We start from the raw sequence: 16,169 nt of genomic DNA on the forward strand, positions 1-16,169 counted from the left end.
TTTGTACCCCCACCCCCACCCCCACCCCCACCCCACTGTCAATGCTTCTACATCGTTTTTTGTGGGTGCTAAATTTCACACATACATCCCTAAAGAATTTGTGGGGTTTATTCGTGGGGTTGGTTTTCAAACGAATAAAGTTACCTGGTGTGTATTTACCAACCTCCCTCCACTACCACCACCTCCCACCACCCCCCCCCCCACACACACACACACACTGCGGGCGATCGCGCTGTTCTGGGTTCTTGAGTGTGAGGTCAGCTGCTTTTAACAGGGACTGCGAGGTGCTTCCTCCCCGCAAAGGGAGCATATGGGTCTGGAGTCCTCCTCTAACCTTGACACTTTAGCCACACTCGCATTTCGTGTTTCGCCTCCGCCTTCTCCTCACTGCTAGCTTTGCGGCCCCACCTACCTCACCCTGGAGTGGTGGGGAGCGCACTTAGCAGTGAAATTCTAAGAGCTCTCCACCCCCACCCCCACCCCCGCCTCGGTAGAACGGAGGCTTTTGCGCCCCCTGACGGCTGCTCCTGTGAACTGCAGCGGCGCCTTCGCGCCTGATCTTCCTACTCGAGGGCGCGGTCAGGAAGCTGAGCCCGTGGTGTGACGAGAACCTTCTCGTGCGACCTGGCCAGATGTGGACATGTTGGTCTCTACTTTTGAGGTTCTCCAAGGAACGTGAGCACCACCTCGAGTTGCCCGAGGCTCTGAATATTTACAGGTACTAGTTATGGATGAGTTGTTCTTTTGTGTTTATGAACTAGGGTCTTTTCCATCACATGTATTTAGTGGGGGAGGGAGCACATGCAACAGTGTGTGTGTGGGGGGGGGTCAGAGGGCAACGTATAGGAATCGGTTTTCTCCTTCCATCATATGGGTCCCGGTGATCAAACTCAGGTTGGCAGGCTGGGAGTAACCGCCTTTACCTGATGAGCCATCTTGACGGCCCTTTCGTTTTGTTTTCAGAAAAAGATAGTAGTGCTCTCAGAAAGATAGAACAGTGGACTTGCTCTGCAGTCCACGCTGGCTTTGAACTCGTGATTCTGCTTCAACTTCCTGAGAGCTAAAATTACAGGCCGTGTGACCGCTCCAAACTTTGTAGTTGCGATCTAGTCAGATAAATGAGCACCCGCAAAGGGCGGAGCTAAGCTGATCCTACGAAAAAGAATCCCTAGCGACAGACAGGGCAAACAAGGTAGCAGACAGGAGCACTTCCTCACCTTGGCCGACCCAAGGCTCCCCAGCAACTGTCCTATCCAGAAGACGCCCCGCCCACCCTTCTCGGGCTTCCTGCCCCATTATAAGATGCGGAGTAAGCTGCTGGCACATTCATCTCTGCTAGAAAATGGGTTTGCCAAGGGCCAGAACTTTGAACCCTGTTCGCTTGTACATCCTAAGCCCTTCCCACGGTGCCAGGCGTACAGCTAGCGTTTAATTGGAGTTGTTGAATTAACTGGAGTTGATAATAAAGCCCCCAACAGAAGACATGACTTCTTTTCTTTTTTTTCTTTTCCTTCTCCCTTTCTTTCTTTTTTCTCTTCTTCTTCTTTTTCTTTCTTTCTTTTTTTTTTTTTTTTTTTTGAGGGGGGAGATTTTTCTAGACAGGGTTTCTCATATAGTCCTGGCTGTCTTTGATCTCATTTTGTAGATCAAGGTGGCTTTGAACTCAGAGATCTGCCTGCCTCTGCCTCCCAAGTGCTGGGATTAAAGTTGTGTACCACCATACCTGGCTTGAGAGGTCTTTGACCTTAAGTGAAAAAAGCAACTTCAGAATCTAGGAGTTGTTGGGGACGTAACCCAATTGGTAAAGCACTAGCTTAGCATGCACAAAGCCCTGGTTTGGATTCCCAACCCTGCATAAAACCAAGAGGCAGAAGGTTCAGAAGTTCAAGGCCCTCTCTGGGTAGTTATGGAGTTTGAGACCAGCCTGGGGCACATGTTTGTTTCAAAAACAAAGGAATAAACAGACAGTGAGTTGTGCCCCTGTTCCTCACCCCAGCCTTTGCCTATAAACATTAAACTTCTGTAACCTTTCAACTGCTTAAAGGATCTGGGGGGCGTGGCCCAGTGATAAAGTACCTATCTAAACCCTGGGTCCATCCCCATTACCAAAAATGCAGGCTATAGGTGGGGAGAAAAATATTCAGAAGTAAAGGATCTTAAATAAACAAAAGTTATAAAGGACAATTCTAAGGGTTACAAGAGTCAGGGAGGACACACACGGGCTGGGGTCCATTCATGTGTGCAGTGAACGGTGAGCCACACCCACACAGCCCATGACAGGAGAGTCCCTCAGTGGAGGTGGCACCTGACATTCATGCTTGAAAATAAGATTGGATCAGGCAGAGAGGATGTTCCGTTGAAAGATAAGGTGGACTGTGGTGGCTCAGAGGTACTTCTAAAAGTAGTCAGGGCAACTGGTGAGAGTCTATAAGGCATTGAAGCTTATTGGGAAATCCATTGGGAAAGGACTTACCTGGAATAATTAGGTGAGCAGCAGAGGGTCTCCAAGGGTTGGTAGCAGTTCATTAAACTAGCAGTGCCACGTGGAGTACCTGTGAGAGGCTAGCCACTGGCTGGGGCACAAGGAGGGTAGTTGGGATAGAGGGAATCCCTTCTGGACCTGGGAGGACAGCATTCCAGGGCACTGGGGTAGCCTCTGCTGTGGAGGTTTGCCTTTCAGAGCCAAGCCTATGTCCCTGAGGCTGACACATATGGCTTTGGTTCAGGCCATATTCTTCACATGCACTGACGGACATGTGTATGGACGGACACGTGTATGGACAGGTGACACAACAAGAGGAGTTCCAGCCAAGGTATCACAAAATCTGAGGCTTGGAGAAGGGTCAGAGTTGGGAACTAGTCCAGTAGGCTTTGTGACAGATGGGGCTGGGGGGGGGGGGGTGGCACCCAGGTTATCAGGGAGAGGAAGTTGGAGGGAGGCATTGCACGTGAGTGAAGAGTCTCTTGGAGAGATAAAACGTCCCGTCCAGGTGATCGGAGCTGTCTGTATAGCCCTCTACAGCTCTAGATATACTGTGACTCTCTGGGCTGGCTTTCACAGGTAGACGTGGATTCTGTGGCCAAAGGCAGCGCCTCAGGCTGCTCCTGCAAGCCTGAGAAGGACCAGCTCAAACTGTACCAGAGATCCAAAGATAACTGCTAGGGGTAGGATAGGGTGAGAGATAGGAGGCCAGTTGCTATCTTCTAGGTACACTTTGAGTACTGTTTTCTGAGCCCCATAGCTCACTGCCTGCTGAGGGAGGGAGGGAGGGAGGGAGGGAGAAGTGCCCAGGTCTCCTAACAGTGGGGTCTCTCAGAGCTAGGAGCAGCAGGCAGTTCAGAAAGAGCTGAATTATTCATGGAAGGCCATTCAAAAGGAGGCTTAGTTCCAAGACTTGTTTGACACATTTTTCCCCCAGTGAGAGTGTCCCCTGTGGTTCTGGCTCCAGGCCTAGCCCATGCTTCCTGTTCAGCTCCCTTGATACAAGCTTATTCCTTCCCGAATCTCAGTTTCGCCATCTGTGAGATGGGGCAGAAAAGCATCCCCTGCCCTGCAGGCTTAAGTTACTGTTGCCCAGACACCAGAGGTCTGAGAGTCCCCTGGAGCTGTGTTGCTCCACTCAAAACCTTAATTTCCTAATCTGTACAGCAGAGTTTTTGTAGTAGATTCCCAGAGGCAAGAGTGAGGGGCAATGGCTAACTTAAGTCTAACGCAGGAGACTCTGCCCCACCCCTGACTTGTTCCCGCGGGAAGGAGAGGGGCGGGATGCCGAAGGCTCAGGTCCTGCGGGCTGCAGGCAGTGGCTCCTGAGTGCTGTGCTGGGCCACTCCCGGTCCCGCCTACCTTCCTGCCACCGGGGGCGGGGACAGACAGGTGCCACCACAGACTCCTGGAACCACCGAGCAGGCGGACCCTCCGTGACCCTCGGTGAGTGGCGGTGAAGCACGGGCAGGGGCGTCAGTCAGGGGACAGCGGGTGGCCTGTGACCTTTCCCCTAGTTCCCGCCAGGAGGGCGGCTGGGTTAAGAGGAACAGCTGTGGACTGTGAGCCGCCCTTGCGCCCCCAGCCCCGGCCTGCTTGGCCTTGGATGCTACGCTACACCTATATCCACCTGCCCAGCCTCAGCAACCTGGCCTGGGTGCACAAGGTCCCACCAGTCTGGGGATGGCTCTCCTCCAATGTTCGGCTTGTGTGAAAGGCCGGATGCCTTTCGTAGCCCGCAGGGAGGGGAGGAAGGAAGGGAGCCTTGAGACCTCCTCCCTCCCTCCCTCCCTGAGACCTGGACCACTAAGCCATGGCATACCCAGGCCCTTCCAAAGGTGGGACCTCCTAGGAGGCTCAGAGAAGGCCTGAGATCATACACAGTGAGGGAGCACAGGCCTGCATGGCAGACAACTCTCTGAGATCAGGGTAGGCAGGAAGCCACTGCCACCAGCCTGCTTTCTGGATGTGTGGTTGCCCAAACAAGTCTTTGCAAAGGGAACTTGAATTGGCATGAGCTGGGGGCCACAGGTGAGATTCCTGTCCTACTTGGATGTAAGAGAGGCTAGGCTCCTGGTCACCCAGTAGCAGCTCCTGAACCTGCATCTCTTGGTCTCTTCCTCTGCCTCAGCTTCTCCTGTCCCCTCTGTTCCAGCATCTTTCCTTCTGCCTACTTCGGGGTCTATTGGCTCTCTGGGCCCCAGTGTCCTGTCCCTCATCATTGAGTCACTCTTCCACATTTCCTCACCCCCTTTTCAGCACCCCACCTCCTTCCCTAGGTTGGCTTTCTGGTCCCCTGCTCTGCCTACCCAGAGCAGGTCCCAGCCAGTCCCCAGGGCCACCTGCAGGCCTGAGCTGGCTCTCTGCAGTCTGGGCCCCTTCGGCTCAGCGCCCACCAGCTGCCAGCCTATCTATGCAGAGAGAGCACCCAACCATGGCATCAGGGTGTAGGGTGGCCCAGTCCCTTGCAAGCCAGATGCTGCCTTCACATAGGAGAAAATACCCCCACACATACCCCAGTTCCCGTGGGAGAACTCTGCACTGGCTGATAGACACAGATAGGCTTCTTGACTGGCTGGCTTTTGAGCATCCAGAGATGGGAGGCTTCGAACAGAAGCCAGGAAACTGTTACAGTCCAGGACCAAGGTCAGGCCACACAGGGGAGGACGCAGCCCAGTGCCACACAATGGGGCTGTGAGGCTGCTGACACTTGGTGTTTGAAGTAAAAGTAACAAAGAGGGTGGGATAAACTTGCTTAGCATACAAAGACCCTGGTTCACCCCTGCAAAACACGCACACACTCGCTCACACACTCACACACAGACACACATACACACACTCACACGCACAAGAACAACAGAAGGACCAAGCCTGAACTCACCCTCTGATGTCCCTTGTCACCACTTGCTTCTGGACCTTGTCTGAGTCAGAGTCCAGAGGGACCCCGGCACCCAGGAAGTAGCTCTATCTTAGGGTCCATGTCTCTGGCCTCCTCCCCCTTCCTCATTCCCTACTACCTGGACCCAGAGCTTGAAAATTTAGGTCACCTCTTCTCATTCTTTCCTGGGGCCTGCTTTATAATCCCACCATGAGCAGCTGTATGACCTCTGACCACTTCTTTTTCCTTTCTGAGCCTGTTTCTTCCTCTGTGAAATGAAGATGAACCCAGGTCTGCTGAGAGGCTGCAGATATGAGGGGTTTAGTACAGATGGATCCCAAGCAGCCATGATGGCTCATTGTCTGTCAGGACCCTGATGACATGCAGAGCCTCTATCCTGCTTCATTTGTGGCTCCCTGTGGCAGTCATCACCGCAGCCATCAAGACCGGTCTTCCCTCATTTAGGAGGGGTCAATGAGGACACATCCACACTGTCCTTGAAGGGCCTGGTGACCTCCCCTTGGTTTCTTTGCTGCCCCTAATCTTATAGCCACAGCCTCGCTGGCCCCAAGGCTAATCCTTGAATATTACAATTGAATACAGGGGAGCGGCCTGTACTGGCTGAGCGTCTCTGCCTTGGACCCTCTGTCCCCAGATTCCTGACACCCATATTCCCACCTCCCAACTCTTCTTGACTCTGTGGTACTCACTGCTGCCTGGATGGCTCTGCATTTTGAGTTTCTGTTTTCCTTGGTGACAGATCTATTCCTGAAAGCAGAGACAATTAATTTATTCAACTGGGTGTAGGTGCCCAATAAAGGCAGGTTACATACCCGAGTGACCAAGAGCCACAGGCAGAAAATACAGATACTGACCAAGGCCTTATGGTCCAGGCCTATAGGTCCAGCTTCTAGGGAGGCTGAGGCAGGGGGATCTCCATCTGAACTACAGAACGAGATCACAGCCATCCTGGACAACTCAGTAAGACCCTGTCTCCAGATTAAAAGCAATGGGGCTGTGCATAGCTCGGTGACAGAGCTCCTGCCTGGCGTATGTGTGTCCCTGAGCTCAATACCTGAGCCACACCCCATCTCGTGCTCATCTTTTAAACATGTCCCCATCATACTTGGAACCTTCACTGCTCTGAGAGCAGCAGTCTGACTTTCCTAGATGTTGTCCTCTCTGTCTGTGGGACATCCCCTCACTGGATAGAACAAACATGGGGAGCTGGGGTGCAGACCCTGATGAAACTCCGCCTATCTCTCCTTTCCTGTGACAGCTCTGAAGGGGAATTTCTCCTCTAATTATTGGTTCCCTCTGCTCCCTTTATCACTTGCTGTGTCAGGAAATCAGCAGAGCAGTGACTGGCAGGGCTTCGTGTCCTCCTGTACCCCCTAGAGCACCAGCCCAGCAAGGGCACTGGGAAGGCTTCCTGGTACAAGATCCTGCAGAAATCTGGGTGGAGAAGAATCTGCAGGCCAGTACAGCTTTGAAGGTGGGGCAGGAGGGTAAGTGCAGCTTGGGAGCTACCTGTCTCCAGGTCCTCTAGCAAACCCGGGTTCAGGCCAGGAAAGCCCTGGATAAGAACAGGATAACCTCCAGGTCTGGTCACTCTCGTTCTCCCATCTCTTATATCATTTCCGGTTCCTAGATGAGTAGGTTCCTATGTATGTAGGGACCAGGGAAAGGAGCTGACAAAGCATCAAAGATTTCTGGGTGAGGCTTGACCATGAGAAAGCTTTAGAACTACTAGAATCAAAGAATATGGTGACACATTATACCCCTGAGGCAAAAGTGGGAAAAATCTAGACCTCTAGCTACCCTGGGCTAAATGGTCAGATTTTTGTCTCAAAACCAGAACAGGAAGAAAAAAAAAAAAAGGGAAAAAGACTTGGAGTCTGCTTGTGGCTACCCAATTGGATGAGTGCTGGCATGGGACCAGCTCAAGGGCACACGATGAGAGGAAAGGGGTCCCCCCTTCCTCTGTACAAGGAGGAGCCCGCTGGGGTGATACAGCTCCCACAGAGGCACGTGACACATGCTGGCTGGGTGGCCTCGGGCATGTGACTGCCTTTCTGGGCTTCTTCTTCCTCACCTGCTCATCAAAGACACTAGTATGGGATGGGTAAACTTCTTTGGCTATGATTAACAAAAAATATTACATCTGCTGACTTTTCCAAATCATGTGAAAATTAACATGTGACCATGGAGATAGCATCCTGGAGTCATTTTTCCACCCAGAAGAGAGATGGTAACCTGTTCATGGGTCAAAGACCTATCTGTAAGTTTAAGTTTTTCCTCTAAACTTTTTATATCCTTGGCAAATTTCTTTCTGGATGTTCAGTTATCAGTTTGTAAAAAAAAAAAAAAAAAAAAAAAAAAAAAACTCTTTATATATTGAAGAACCGAGCCTTTTATCTGTTTTGCCCATCTCTCCCCCAGGTTATCATCTGTTTTTTGACTGTACCGCTGTTATTTTTTACAGAAGATATCTTGTTTGCCTGTTTGTATTTATTACATTTGTGAGTTTTAACATTTCTGAAGTTAGATACATCAATCTTTTATGATGTCAGGATTTCTGCGTCCTGCCTAGGAAAGCCTTACCCAGTTAAAGGCTGTCTGTGAACAAATGCATCTATGGTTTCTGCTAATACAAAGCCAGCTTGTGGATGATGAAACTGTAACTGTCTCACCAGGTGTCCCCCACCAGTCCCTCTGCAGCCTAATCTGGAGGACTGGACATCGCCTGTCCTGGGCTGCCCACAATGGCCTTCCTGACACACCTGCTGGTCTGCGTCTTCGGCATGGGCTCCTGGGTGGCCATCAATGGGCTCTGGGTAGAGCTGCCCCTGCTGGTGACTGAGTTGCCCGAGGCCTGGTACCTGCCCTCTTACCTCACTGTGGTCATCCAGCTGGCCAACATAGGCCCCCTCCTAGTCACCCTGATGCATCGCTTCCGACCCGGCTGCCTGTCTGAGGTGCCCGTGATCTTCCTTATCCTGTGCATAGGCACGGCTGCCTGCATCCTCCTAGCCTTCCTGTGGAACATGACCTCCTGGATACAGGGTAGCCAGCATAGTGTGGCCTTCATCGTCCTCACCTTCTTCCTGGCCCTGGTGGACTGCACCTCCTCTGTCACCTTCTTGCCCTTCATGAGCCAGCTGCCCACGTACTATCTTACCACCTTCTTCATAGGCGAGGGGCTCAGCGGCCTCCTGCCTGCCCTGGTGGCCCTTGTCCAAGGCTCCGGTATCACCACCTGTGTCAATGCCACGGAGACACCAGGTACCACCTTGAACCCTGTGACCACTGTGGAGACTGCCATCACTCAGGTACCTAGCATGGCCCGGAGCCATTGTTGTACTGTGCTTCCTCCCCAGTATAGGAAAGGGAAGATTTACTTCCATTACTTCCTTTATTTGACATGACTATGTATTCATTAATTTATTTATTTCATTATTGTGTGTATCCTGACACACGCGCATAGGGCCACAAGCCACAGCACCAGTGTGGAAGTCAGAGGACAACTTTGTAGCGTCAGTTCTCTCTTCCCACCTTTACGAGGGTTCTAGGGATGGAACACGGGCTGTCTAGGGATGGAACACGGGCTGTGGGCCTTGTGTGGAAAGTGCCTTTACCTGTGGAGCCATCTTGTCAGCCAAGGGTGGGAGGCAGAAAGACACGTTTGAAGTGTGTGAGTGTTGGAGGTTCATACAAGTTTGAGATTCAAATGTGATTCAAAGGTGATAGAGATTTAAACTGTCCCAGACAGCAGATGGTGAGTGACAGGGGCTTGCTGCTCGCCGGGGTGTGGAGGCGTACTTTGGGAGGGGAGAAGAGGAAATGGCTGATGAGCAAAGGTGACCCGTCATAAACTCAGATGGAATCTGACAAGCGACAAGACAAAGGTTGCCTATTTCAGTCCTGACTTTGGTGAGCTATGACTTTGTCCCAACTCAACTGGTTTAGAGTAACTGGTACTAAAGAAGTCTTTCTCAGGGTGATGTATCCTGGTCTTTTAGTTAGATTGGGGGGCTAACCTGAGCCCCCCAAACAAAATCACGAAGACTGGGGAAACGAGAATCTATGGTCTAGATGTCTCTGAACTCCTCAGGCCCAGGTTTTCATCTGGGAATGTGTGATGTAGCAATGTGTGATGTCTGACATCTCAGACTCCCCCAGCCATGTGGCTGACTGCAGCTTTGTTCCTCCACAGGGAACCCTTAGCCCTTCCCTGCCGCCCCACACCTGGCACCTGGAGAGCCGCTACCTGGCCCCTCGCTTCTCGCCACTGCTGTTCTTCTTAGTGCTATCCTTCCTGACAGGCAGCTGCCTGGTCGCCTTCTTCCTCCTGCAGCGGCAGCCCTGGGGACGGCAAGGCTCCATAGAGGACCTCCTCCACTCCCAGGTCACACTGCACTCCATCAGGCCTCGAGACACAGAGGACACCAGTTCCCTGGGCGCCCCTGTGAGCAGCCCGGGCAAGGGATCAGTGGAAGCCAGCGTAGCCTCCCTCCGCCCAGCCCAGCTGGCCTTCATCTACTCTGTGGTAGCCTTTGTCAATGCACTCACCAATGGCGTTCTGCCCTCGGTGCAGACCTACTCCTGCCTGCCTTACGGGCCTGTTGCCTACCACCTGTCTGCCACCCTCAGCTCCGTGGCCAGCCCCCTTGCCTGCTTCCTCCCCATCTTCCTGCCTAACAGGTACCCCACCTGACCCCAGGGAACTCTAGTGGGGATCACTCCATTTCAGAACCCCAAGTGCCAAGCCCCACTGGCCAATATGTAGTAGGGTGGTTGGTAATATGGTCTCCCAGATGTATGGGGTAGCACAAAGCTTTGCCTATGTACCTCCAGGGTACCTATCTGAAAAATGGGAGTAGCAATGCTTCCTCCTATGGTGTCTGGGAATGTGATATGAGTTGTTCTCAGTGTTCTCTATTAGAGAAATTGAGATGGGCTTGTTCAACCTTACCCTCCTGCCTCTGGCTCAGCCAACTCCATCAAGTTGTACTTCTAGGATAGCTAGATAAAGATTTAATTGAGGCTACCAGAGTAGACAGGGCCCTGGCTCAAAAGTATACGGAGTTCTGACTCTCCCCACCCCGGGAGAAACATCCACGTTGGAATTTTCAAAGCTTAGGGGCCCGGCTGGGCCTTGCTGCCACCCCTGGCCTCTAGCCATTCAGATTTGCTACAAACACAGACCCAGCTGGGACCAAGAACAGGCTCAAGCAGGAGAGTGAGCTAGGGGAGTCCATCAGTTCTCCCTGGGGCTTCAAACTCTGGGGCAGAAAGAAGAAAGAAGTCTGGGGGCTTGATCCTGGAAACCTGATGGAGGCCATGACAATGAGAGAGAGAGAGAGAGAGAGAGAGAGAGAGAGAGAGAGAGAGAGAGAGAGAGAGAGAGAGATTGAAGAACTGACAGCAACACATACAGAAAAGCTGGAGGGGGTCAGGTGGGCTGTGTTCACTCTGATGGAGAGAGGGCACCTACTGCACAATCCAAAACTCAGTGTGTTTCTTCTGTGCAGGACAAGAGGGTGGTACCGGTTAGTCTGGGTAGGTGGAGTCTTTGGGAAACAGTCTTAGGTTGCAGAAAAAAAGTAAAAGCTGCCGTGATGGTTTCTGCACATACTGGTTAATCACTGCTAAACACTCATTCTTGGACTAGGGGAAGGCGTGACCAATTTTCTGAGCCTCACAAAAGGAAAGCAATGTCCTCAGCTGCCAGCCAGATTCTGATAGAATTTTGGCATCACCTCCAAGCTCATGGTTGCCCTCCCCAAGCAAGGGAGGGTCCTGGAGAAAACTATCACACCCTGAAGGGCCTTGCAGAGATCAAAGCTTCTGGTGGCTTTGACAAGGAGCTGGTGTCATGAAGGAAACTATAGCCAATGCTCACAGCTGGGAAGCTGCCCACACTTGTGTTCCATCCACTCCCCAGGGGCCCACCACACTCCCATTGTGCGCAGGTGAGGTTAGGTCAGAGATGGGTCAAGGATCAGTCTCGAGGTGTGGGTGGTTAAACTGTGATTTGACATGAGGTCCTTGACACTTCTCACTGTCCCCCTTAAGCTAAGTAGCCTGGGATTTTTTTTTTTTTTTTCCATAAAGGTCTAACCTCTAAACTTGGAGGCCCTGGCTACTCCTTGAGGCCTAGGTGAAGGGGGCAAAAGGCAGGCTTCTCAACCCCTTCAATGCCCTTCTCCACTCCTCTACAGGTCACTGTTATTCCTGGGGCTGCTCACAGTGCTGGGGACCGGCTTTGGGGCCTACAATATGGCCATGGCTGCTATGAGCCCCTGCCCTGTCCTGCAGGGTCATTGGGGTGGAGAAGTCCTTATTGTAAGTATCCCCTCCCACTTTCACTTCCCAAGGCTGGGGAAGCCCAAGGACAGCCCTTTCTGTTAGCCTGAAAGCGTAAAAACAGGGCTTAGAGAGGTGAGGTTGTTATGAATGACACTTTGGGGGAGGGAGAGACACCTGGGTTTCCTTTTACCTTGTAAGGATGGCTCCTGTGCCCCCCTTAGCCTTCCAGGGTCATCTCCATAGGACCTCCTTGTAGTCAGGGGTCATTTCTGAGCCCTTTTCCCCCCCCCCTCCATCTCCCCTGGTGGCCTTGTCCCGGCAGGTGCTCTCCTGGGTGCTGTTTGCAGCCTGTCTCAGCTATGTCAAGGTGATGCTGGGTGTGATCTTGCGTGACCGGAGTCGCAGTGCCCTCTTGTGGTGTGGGGCAGCAGTGCAGCTGGGCTCTCTGATTGGTGCCCTGCTCATGTTCCCACTGGTTAATGTACTGAAACTCTTCTCATCTGCTGACTACTGCAACCTGGACTGCTCTGTCTAGGCTCACTTGGCCTCCACAGGACACCAGGTACCCCATCACTGAAGTTAAAAGCCAGAAGAGCCCAGAGACACAAAGGGTAATAACCCTTTGCTCCATTCCCTATCCCCACCCCCCAACCTCCAACCCCAACCTCCAACCTCCACCTCAACCTTGCATGGTCATAGATCTGGGTCTGGGGAGTAGGAAGGCCAGGCCTGAGCTTTTTAACACAAAGGCCTCCTCCCAACCTGAAGTTGCACAGCACAGCCCCTCCCCCAACACTATGTCCCAGTGCTTATAAGCCCCAGTTGCAGACTTCAGAGACATCTGCTTTGTAACATTCAGTTGGAGGCAGCCTAAGGGTATTAGGGGAAGACCCCTGGAACATTTAGCTGCCTCTTGCTTACTGTGAGAACTTGGGGAAGTCTCTTGATTCTCTAGGTCTCTGTTTGCTCACTAAAGTAGGGTCGTAGTAAACGGCCTTTAATACAGCCTGGAAGTGATCAGAGGACTTGGGAGGGACCCTGCCTCCATCCCTTTTCTTTATCCCAAGCCTGTTGCTCCTGGGTCCCCAGTACAGCCCTCTGCCTTCCCTGCCTAGCAGGATGGTGAGACCCTGAGATGAGTTGAAGGGGACCCTGCGTCTGAGTGAACCCCACCAGGACACATAGTGGGCAGTGAGAACCTCTAAGGGGGTGGCTCAGGCAGGATGACTTTCGTCTGTAATTACTATTTTGTTTTGCATTTTGTTCCTTTTTATAAAAATTAAAGTTGTCTATGCTTTTACCCTAGGGGCTGTGTACACACAAGGAACCCTGTGAAAGCTACACTGTTTCAGCCGAGATAGATAGATAGATAGATAGATAGATAGATAGATAGATAGATAGATAGATATCGGTTTTCAAAACAGGGTTTCTCTGTGTAGCTCTGGCTGTCCTGGAACTCACTTTATAAACCAGATTGGCCTCGAACTCAGAAATCTGCCTGCCTCTGCCTCCCAAATGCCGGGATTAAAGGTGTGCACCACCACTGCCCGGCCTTCAGCCTAATTCTAATCCCTTTTCAGTCAAGGTCAAGAACCAAGGAAGCAAGAGCAGAGAGAGGCCTAATGCAGCCCACTTTTTTGGGCTGTCTTCCTGGCTTGCACCACCCTACATTCCTCTTTATTCTTAAAGTAGGTCCAGAGAGATGGTCCAGCCGTTTAAGGCTAAGTCCCATGACTGAAAGTCAAAATACTTAAATGGTGCTTATCCAGCTGCTCTTGATATGTGTGTGCTCACACATGGCGGGCGTGGGGATTAGGGGATGGGGGATAGTGATGGGAGAAGCAGGAGAATCAGGAGTTCAAGAAATCCAGCTAGGAATGGTGACACACACCTTTAATCCCAGCCTTAAAGAGACAGGCAAGCAGAGCCCGAGACTTCAAGGTCACTCTAGTTTACCCAGTGAGTTCCAGGCAAGCCGGGATGGGCTAAACAGTGAGAGTTGTCTTAACAAACCAGAAGAGCATGTACACACATACACAAACACTTTCATTACTTCCTGTTCACCCTTCCAAAGTAGCAGGAAATACAGAGACTTCCTTCTAGGACCTCAAGATAACGAATCACAAACCATTGTGCGTCTCACCCCTTTTGGTTCAGTGGAAACAGAACCTGTTCATTTTTTACCCTAGGTTGGATGGTACTTTACTGGGGGTGTCAAATTTTTTGTCCACATTTGAAGACGCTGGGAGCGAAACGGAAGAGTAAAATCTGGTAATTCTCTGCATAGGCGGAAGGAAAAGAAAGCAGTGTTATGGAATGAAAAGGCTCCAAATCTGGCAGCCGTGGGCATCATATTCAATCTACTACAGCGATGATATAAACACAAAAGTTGGGTGTGGATCTCAATGGCATCGAGCTCACATGATGCATGTCAAGGTTCTGTCCCAATACCACAAAAAAAAAAAAAAAAGTTTCTGGAAATTGTAAACATAAAATTCCTCTCTTTCCATAGCCAGGTGGGCATGATCCATCACACAGATACTCTCAAACATCTAATGATGAATCCTTAAGGAAAATGACTGGACAAGGCCACTGGTCACACAGCACACTCTGAACTGCCCTGGCGATAGAGTGGCCATCAATGTCAGCTGACTGTCTTTATTCAAGCTCTTATCTTTAAGACAGGTGTTCTTTAGATCAGTATGATGCCCTGAAGTAGGCATCTGTCCTCCTCGGGAGGCTGGGTGACCAGATGCAGATTTCCGTGATATTCCTGGTAAAGCCCCCAGGTCAGCAGAGCCGCCCTCTGTTGTAAAATAGATTAGAGCTTTTGCTCCAGTCTGGTTTCTGCTGCTGTGATAAACACTGTGACCAACCTGGGAAGAAATGGGTGTAGGAACCTGGAGCCCAAACCAAGGGGGAACGATGTTTACTGATTCCCTCTCTCTGCCTCATCTTCACCTAGCTTTCTGATACAACCCAAGGCCACCTGACAGGGTGGTACCACTCACAGCAGGCCGGTCCTCCCACATCACTCTTTAATCAAGCTGATTTCCCACAAACATGACAACCTCCCTCAGATGAAACTCCCTCTTCCCACATGACTCTCAGTTGTGTTAAGTCAACAAATCAAAACTAACCAGGACGGACTCCTTCAGCTTTCAAATAGACCCAAGGCTCAAAAGGATAGAATTCAGATGACTCCATAAATGCCCTGAAGAAAATGAAAACTGTCTCCTCTTTGTGTATCAGGGAGAGTTAATTTGTTTGCAGTACTGGAGGGTAGAAGCTAGGGCCTTGTACTTGCTAGGCTTGCTCCATCCCTCAGCTGCCCCCACCCCCAGCCAGAGTATACTCTGCAATTTCCCTTGGACAGCCAGTCAAAATGTGCCCATGGGTATCCAGACAGCAGCATAGAAGAGGAAGATGGTCCAAGAGTAACTAATGATTGGAGGGCACAGACAGCCATCTTGGCTTACACTCAGTAGAAGATAAAGCAGTGTGCTGACATTTGGGACATCACTGCCACATGAGGATTTAGTCTGGTTTGACTGTTACCCCATCTTAGGAGCCTCCAGCTTGTAACTTGGCTCAAGGCCGCGTGGCTCAGCTTCTTTTCTGCATACTGGTGGGTAGAGCTTCACTCCCAGGATTCTTAGGAGTGGGTCTGAGCAGCTGTGTGTACACAATATTCAGTATCATCCCTTCAAACAGGGAAGTGCCCTGCTTACCACAGATCCTTGATGCCCCTGAGCTGTACCCCTGTCTACCCCATCACCCCAGGGTGAGTCTGGCTGGCTAGTGAACTCCCAGGATTCTCTGTCTTTGCCTCCTCAGCACTGGGATTACTAAAGAGTTCTGGAGGTTGAATTTAGGTTCCCACTCTTGCAAAGCAAGTACTAAGTCCCCTAGGCAGCAGCCTCAAGTCCAGTCTTGAGTCTGTCCCAAGATATGGGATGTTTCTGTAGCCTACTGAGTGGCCAACCAAGATAACTGCCAGTAGAGAGGGCCTGTAGTCCTAACTGCTGGGGAGGCCAAGGCAAGAGAGTCACTGGAGCCTCAGAGCATAAGGGTAACCTGGGAAATAAAACAAGGCCCAGTCTTTTTAATAAAAAAGAAAGCAACCAGCCCTCTGGACTCAGCCTGAGGTTAGCATGGGGTTTGGCTAAAGATGCTGACCCCAGGCAGGTGGGAGCAAAGTGGGTGAAGCCTGAGAAGGCATTTGGGGGCCACAGAAGTACCTCCTTGGACATACAGTGCGAACAGTGTGTTGCCCTGAATATATTTTGTGGGGTAACCTTCAAAGGTGCACAAAAGATGTAAAGTAGCTAATACACCACTGGGGTGCTCTGGGGAGAAAGCACCACTCTGGCAGAGGGCCTTGGCTCAGTGAACTGGGCGAGGGCCAACACGGAGCAGAAATGTGGACTTTGTCCTTCTGCTCCCATAGGAATGCCTTTCAGGACCTGGTGACCCTGGAACAAAGGGACTCAGGAA

The 16,169-nt window shown here is 51.3% G+C and overlaps 1 protein-coding gene across 5 annotated transcripts; it reads left to right on the forward strand.

The window, feature by feature from the left end:
- The first annotated feature begins 561 nt into the window (after positions 1 to 561).
- Positions 562 to 14,880, forward strand: Slc52a3 (solute carrier family 52 member 3). 5 transcript variants are annotated; one of them, XM_076929970.1, is made up of 6 exons: positions 562 to 718; positions 8,057 to 8,692; positions 9,577 to 10,064; positions 11,585 to 11,708; positions 11,995 to 12,234; positions 13,862 to 14,876. In XM_076929970.1, the coding sequence occupies exons 2-5, from the start codon at positions 8,126 to 8,128 to the stop codon at positions 12,205 to 12,207; spliced, it is 1,392 nt and encodes a 463-aa protein (XP_076786085.1). In that variant the 5' UTR covers positions 562 to 718; positions 8,057 to 8,125; the 3' UTR covers positions 12,208 to 12,234; positions 13,862 to 14,876. The 5 variants fall into 5 exon arrangements, with proteins under 5 accessions (XP_076786085.1, XP_076786086.1, XP_076786084.1 ...); XM_076929971.1 differs by lacking the exon at positions 11,995 to 12,234 and having other exon boundaries at positions 13,862 to 14,880; XM_076929969.1 differs by lacking the exon at positions 13,862 to 14,876 and having other exon boundaries at positions 11,995 to 13,059.
- The last annotated feature ends 1,289 nt before the right edge of the window (positions 14,881 to 16,169 follow it).

The sequence above is a fragment of the Arvicanthis niloticus genome, chromosome 2 (genome assembly GCF_011762505.2).
Source record: "Arvicanthis niloticus isolate mArvNil1 chromosome 2, mArvNil1.pat.X, whole genome shotgun sequence".
Classification (NCBI taxonomy): domain Eukaryota; kingdom Metazoa; phylum Chordata; class Mammalia; order Rodentia; family Muridae; genus Arvicanthis; species Arvicanthis niloticus.

Coding starts and splice junctions, on each gene's coding strand:
- Slc52a3 (XM_076929970.1), top strand. CDS start 8,126: ATGGCCTTCCTGACACACCTGCTGGTCTGCGTCTTCGGCATGGGCTCC. Junction 10,065..11,584: donor CCCATCTTCCTGCCTAACAG/GTACCCCACCTG, acceptor ACTCCTCTACAG/GTCACTGTTATTCCTGGGGC. Junction 11,709..11,994: donor GGGGTGGAGAAGTCCTTATT/GTAAGTATCCCC, acceptor TTGTCCCGGCAG/GTGCTCTCCTGGGTGCTGTT.